This window comes from Neoarius graeffei, chromosome 26 (assembly GCF_027579695.1).
Source record: "Neoarius graeffei isolate fNeoGra1 chromosome 26, fNeoGra1.pri, whole genome shotgun sequence".
Classification (NCBI taxonomy): domain Eukaryota; kingdom Metazoa; phylum Chordata; class Actinopteri; order Siluriformes; family Ariidae; genus Neoarius; species Neoarius graeffei.
This window is the reverse complement of record NC_083594.1, coordinates 12,386,808-12,393,107: the sequence shown is the minus strand read 5'-3', so window position 1 is coordinate 12,393,107 and position 6,300 is coordinate 12,386,808. Positions and strand designations below refer to the sequence as shown.

Below are 6,300 nucleotides of genomic sequence, written 5' to 3'. Positions count from 1 at the left end.
TCTCCATTTTAGCCTTTTTATTATTATTATTATTATTATTATTTTTTACTCAGTAACGGTTGTGATGTAAAATGTACCGAAGTACACTACTTAAAAGAAAACATACTTAAGTAAAAGTAAAAGTACACTCTTTAAAAATTACTTGAAAAAGTATAAATACACAGAAAAGCTACGGTAACGCGAGTAATGTAATTCGTTACTTTCCACCTCTGCTGTCCCCAATAGAGAATGTGTGATGAATTTTCAAATGAAATATATGACAACACTGACCCTGTACTGTGTGGTGTCTTTCTGTGTGGAGTTTGCATGTTCTCCCCGTGTCTGGGTGGGTTTCCTCTGGTTTCCCCCACAGTCCAAAGACATGCAGTTAGGCTAACTGACCAGGCCCGGCGCCAGGAACAGTTTACTAAGGGGGCAATTAGAAATCGCAAGGCGGCAAATATTTTTTCATATAGTGTGTAGTAGTGATGGCGGTCTGACAACGTGTTTCAAACAATTAACTGCGCCAACCACAAAACCACGGCCCCGAAGGTTGCTTTAGTCCGGGAAAATCATGTGACATATTACCAGGGCAGTTGCGCTTTATCAACCCCCGTGCCCACCTGTTAACCCTCCCCTCCGATTTTCTCACAGACACGCGGTACAACCGGAAATGCCAAACATAAAACAACACACACAAACCTACAGGCAAGTCCTTTACATTTAAAATACATACAAATAGCTCCGCGGCATGATAACAAAACATCAATGCAAGTAACGCTAACCACTTAATCCGCGATCCCAGTTTAGGCGTGTAGGGGACTAAACACTCTGAAGTGATGAATTTTCACCCCCGCTGCATGGGGGGTGACGTCAACGACACATATTCTTACGCTATTTGCGCACAAAGCGGACCATATATGAACACATACACCAACATAAACGGAGATAAACTTAGCCTACAAAGAAAGAAAATAGATTCACAATATTGTGATTGAATTCGTTTAATTCGGTGGGGGAAAGACTACTCCTGTAAACTGACTGCATAGTACAGGATATTGCAGAGACAGTGCACTTGTAAGTGTAGACTACATGTAAAACCCCCGCCCGCCCGCACGACCCCTCCCCTTGTCCTTATCACAGGTCTGTGTGTGCGCGGCTGTGTCAGCATTTCACACATACACCCACAATAACTAGTCCCCAGTAGTTAGGATTGATACATATGTCTAAACAGGGTTAATATTAAATTCAGGCTTTTTGAAATAATCCTACCTTTGGGTGTATATATATATATATATATATATATATATATATATATATATATATATATATATATATATATATATATATATACCCTTTGGGTATACCCAACGAAAGCCAGCGTGTGTGGTGACATTGAGGACTGCGGGTTTCCAAGGTTGGACTGCTGCTTCTGTTAAACGACCTAAATTGCCGAATGCATGCGTCAAAGCACACACTGAGTTTTATTAAAGACCTTATACCATTTCACTTGCCCTTACCCATTCGGATCTGGAAGACGCTTTACAAAAAAGGTGAGAGCGTTCTAACATGCATTTCAGTCTGCTCGCGGCCAATCTAATCCAAGGGGCCTTTTCAACAAGTAATCTGTCGTGCAAGTTGGGCAGAAGCACGCGTCAGGCAGGCAACATGTAGGCCTACAAGTCAGTAACCTATTCAACTAACTTTCATCCGAACTTTAAGTTTTCTACGGGGTCGAGCCACCGTACCAACTCACTCTGGGAATAGGCTCATATCCGCTAAATAGGGAGACGTCTTGGAGAGAAACGTGAGAATGCAAGATGACAGTATGTAGCCACAGCAGGTTACTTATTTTTCAGCATAAGAAAAAACCCTTTGGTTTGACACTTCGCACCCTAATTATGTTGCTTCAACGTCGCGCCCTCCATGCAATTTCAGATTGACAGACATCGCGAAGCGCAAAGGGTGGAGGCTGCATGGGTGAGGGTGATAGCAAGTGACCATAACTTTGCAGAGTAATTAAATCACAGTGCTGCGCACAGACAATGGTGTGGTTTCTTGATTATTTTGTAAAGCATGCACTTAACTAGTCATTAACAGGAAAGGGTGTGTGATTTATCCTTTATCCACCCCGACTGTGCCATGCGAAGATGCATTCTGCGCGTCTTCAAAATTCCCCGAAGTCGGCACCGTGCTATCTGTAATCTAACTCTAAACAAACTGTAAGTTATACTGGTTAAAAGTAGGCCTATCTGAGAATGATTTTTTCCCCGTTTTGAGGTAGATTTTGGGGAAGGTGTTTGTGAAGAAGGAATTAATCGCCTGTTCCAAATAGCCGCCTAGTCTCTAATACGCGCCGGGTCTCTTACGTGATTGAGACAAATAATAGCCCGGGCTATTATTTGGTATTTTACGGGATGTGAAATGTATTTTTGTGCAATGCGCAACCACTTAATATTTCGTATTTGAAAATGCAAATTATTAATACGTCTATAATACATTATATTTTCATAAGAAAACAATTAAGTGATCTGAGTCTCCGTTGAGGGGGCGGGGCTGTAGCCACGAGGGGGCGACGCCCCCTTTCGCCCCCCCATGGCGCCGGGCCTGTAACTGACTACTCTAAATTGCCCACAGGTCTGAATGTGTGTGTGTGTGTGTGAATGGTTGTTTGTCTGACGAAGCTGCAAAAGGCCGAGGAGCAAGTTGGTGTAGATAGAAGATAGATGCAGACAGCCTCGTACAGGCCAACTGGCCTACAGGGCATTAGAGTGGGTGAATGAGTGCATCATATCACATTAGTAGTTGCTTCATAAGTAGCATTGGCAATGTATCGAGGTGTGTACAGCATTAGTGATGGAGATGCACCTCCCTACTGCTGAAGAGATGTTGTGTGATTATCACTACATTACTATACCGATAATGTTCTTTTATCGTTTCTTCAACATAGCACACAGGCTATTTTGACATAATGGATTTAATTCCCATGCCTGCTCCATGTGGGTATGGGTAGCCTGCTGTACTGTATGATTGCACAACAGCTAACTGCTGCAAATTGCACAGGTTACAGCATGCAACAGCTAATTGTTGCTGTGATCGCAAAATCATTGGCATTTTCTGGCAATTCATCTCCACTTTTAATTTCTGGTCTCTGTCTCTCACATACTCTGCATACCACAGAACGTGCATGGACTGGCCTAACCTTCTGTTTGGCTGTGATTTTGTAAACATGTTCCTGGAGAATAGCCCTATATATACACTCATGCGTTATCAGAAAACTTCAGATTGAACAGAACACCACAGCTGTGTGTATGTCTCATTTCTCTCTTTTTTTCCAGGATCTCGTAACCGATAAACAGGAAGAGGACAGACGAGGTGGAGATTGAGCCCAAACAGCAATCTTCATAAAAACATCTTTTAAGAAGGCTTTTCTCACTCACTGATTCTGATCACATTTGTAAGTGTGTCTGTTATTTTTGATAAAATTGTGTAGGTTATTAAGCTCTATAATGTTTATTTTACCCACATTTACACCAGGGATAGAGATTATGGCAACTTATATTAATATTGCTTTTATTATATGTGGTAACACTTTACATGAAGATTCCTTTAACTTACATGATGTACCTCATTAATGAGCACTAACAATCCATGAACTTCAGCATTATAAAACATAAGCAATGTGAAAAGTAAGTTAACATGTGTTAATTGATCTTTGTTTAAATGCTGTTGAAATCCACCAACACTGACACTGACTTTTTTTTTTTTTTAAATCCAAACCTAAAAATAAGTCTGCATAAATGAGCAAAACTGAAACTACAGTGTGTTCCTAAATGTTTATAGCTAGGTGAATTCTGGTATCTAAGTGAGAATGTATATTAATTGGTGTGTGTTCATGCTAAAGTGTTAAATAATGTCAGTCAAGGCAAGCGAACCTTACTGTAAAGCGTTATATACTATCTAATAATCAATGACATGCACTGGCCATTAGGATTTATAAATCCATCTGAAACATATGATGACAATGACCCTTTATGAACTCATCTCATCTCATCTCATTATCTGTAGCCGCTTTATCCTGTTCTACAGGGTCGCAGGCAAGCTGGAGCCTATCCCAGCTGACTACGGGCGAAAGGCGGGGTACACCCTGGACAAGTCGCCAGGTCATCACAGGGCTGACACATAGACACAGACAACCATTCACACTCACATTCACACCTACGCTCAATTTAGAGTCACCAGTTAACCTAACCTGCATGTCTTTGGACTGTGGGGGAAACCGGAGCACCCGGAGGAAACCCACGCGGACACGGGGAGAACATGCAAACTCCACACAGAAAGGCCCTCGCCGGCCCCGGGGCTCGAACCCGGACCTTCTTGCTGTGAGGCGACAGCGCTAACCACTACACCACCGTGCCGCCCCCTTTATGAACTCAGTCAACAAATAATACTAACTTGCAGCTGTTTGTTAAAACTTGACATTTCAACATTTCATTTCTAAGTAATTAGGAAATCAAGTGTCTTCTTAAACTTGCCTCTATCGCAGCATATTTATCTTCCATTCTAACTAATTAAACCTAAATATTTGTTTGCCTTTTTAAGGTACAGATTAAGAACAAGACAATGTCATACCTGACACAAGTCCATATAATTGGTGGGCGAGGAGGATCTGCCTTTGATTTTAATGGTACTGGAAATGGAGCCACACTGAAAAAGATCTGGGTGTGGGCCGGCGGCTGGCAGATAAAAGCCATGAAGGTTTGGCTTACTGATGGCCAGTCCAAGGAGATTGGAAACCCTGCTGGGAAGCATTCAGAATTTACCTTTGAAGATGGAGAGCATTTCACCTCCCTTTCACTTTGGGGAAATGGAGCTGGAACACGTCTGGGTGGCATCAAATTCAAGACAAATCGCTCCCGGGAGTTCTTTGCATGCATGACAGACTGGGGGCTGAAAACAGAATATCCAATTGATGTGGGTTCGGGGATCTGTGTTGGAATCAAAGGAAGTGCTGGTTCAGATATTGATTGCTTAGGCTTCATGTTCATCAACACCGTCAGGTCTACTGAGCTAACAGATGTTCAGTATCCCACACTTCATAGTGTGATACCCAATGTGGCTGTTGAGGAAATCAAATCCATGACTTATCAAAATAATACAAGTGAAACTCAAGAATATAAAATAGAAACCTCCAAAAAAATTGCCAAAACGTCATCCTGGTCTGTTACCAACAAGATTGAATTCTCATTTTCAATGGAAGTGAAGGCAGGAATTCCAGAGGTTGTGGAAGTATCAACTGGATTTGGCTTCACAGTGGGAACCGAGAGCTCATATGGTTTAGAGAACACTGAAGAGAAAACGGAGGTACTGTCATTTCCTGTCAAAGTCCCTCCAGGGAAAGCCGTGGATGTGGACATCACAATTGGCCGTGCTACAGTTGATCTGCCCTACAAAGGCACAGTCAAGATTACCTGCTATAATGGCAGCGTGCTGCAGTTTCCAACCAGTGGAATCTACAAAGGTGTCACTTACACTGATGCAAAAACAGTTGTGACGGAATCAGCGAAAAAGGTTGCTAAGGAGCCAGGGGCCAAGAGCGAATTTATTTCGTAAAACATTTTACAGTTAAAAAAAAGTTAAATATAATCAATCACTCATTAATTCTACTTCTTAACGTTGTTGTGTGTGGAATAAAAGCTTGGCTTAAATGATTAAATTTGATTGCTGGCTTTGCAACTGTTTTGATATCACTAACCACAGAAATTTCAGGAGTGTGTGATGAATAAAGTTGTGCTTTCTTTCTTTCTTTCTTTCTAAATATAAAGAAATAGAATGTTGATGTCATATTTTGTGGTCACTTTCTTTCTCAACAATTCATTACACTAAATACAAGTTCTATAGTGAATATCACGTGCACAAGGCTTTTTCTGAAATGAATAATCAATGTTTTAATTGTAAAATGTAATATTTTGGTACGAGATTGTAGGTGCAATGGGTGGTTAAGTGATCAATCTCATTAAATCTGAAGGTTAAATCATTAAATTGACTCAGTCTCATATAATCGTTTTCATTGTATCAGTCTCATTGAATCGTTTCATTAATTTTGGTGCTTAATAATAAATTACCAAACAGCTAAATTATGGTATATTCCAAATTATTATGATCACTTACCATATTACATAAATCATATGCACCTTGGAATTTTTTGAGATTTGGGTGACTTCAAAAGTATTGAAACAACAAATAAAACACAGTTTCAATAATAATTGAATTTATTATAACAAAGATAAAAATGAATAATGTCAGCAGATATATACATAT

The 6,300-nt window shown here is 40.5% G+C and overlaps 1 protein-coding gene across 1 annotated transcript; it reads left to right on the top strand.

Annotated features, from left to right (window-relative positions):
• Window positions 1–3,238: 3,238 nt before the first annotated feature.
• Window positions 3,239–5,816, top strand: LOC132874058 (aerolysin-like protein). Its single transcript, XM_060909939.1, has 2 exons — window positions 3,239–3,436; window positions 4,582–5,816. Exon 2 carries the CDS (start codon window positions 4,603–4,605, stop codon window positions 5,590–5,592), a length of 990 nt encoding a protein of 329 aa, XP_060765922.1. The 5' UTR covers window positions 3,239–3,436; window positions 4,582–4,602; the 3' UTR covers window positions 5,593–5,816.
• Window positions 5,817–6,300: the final 484 nt, after the last annotated feature.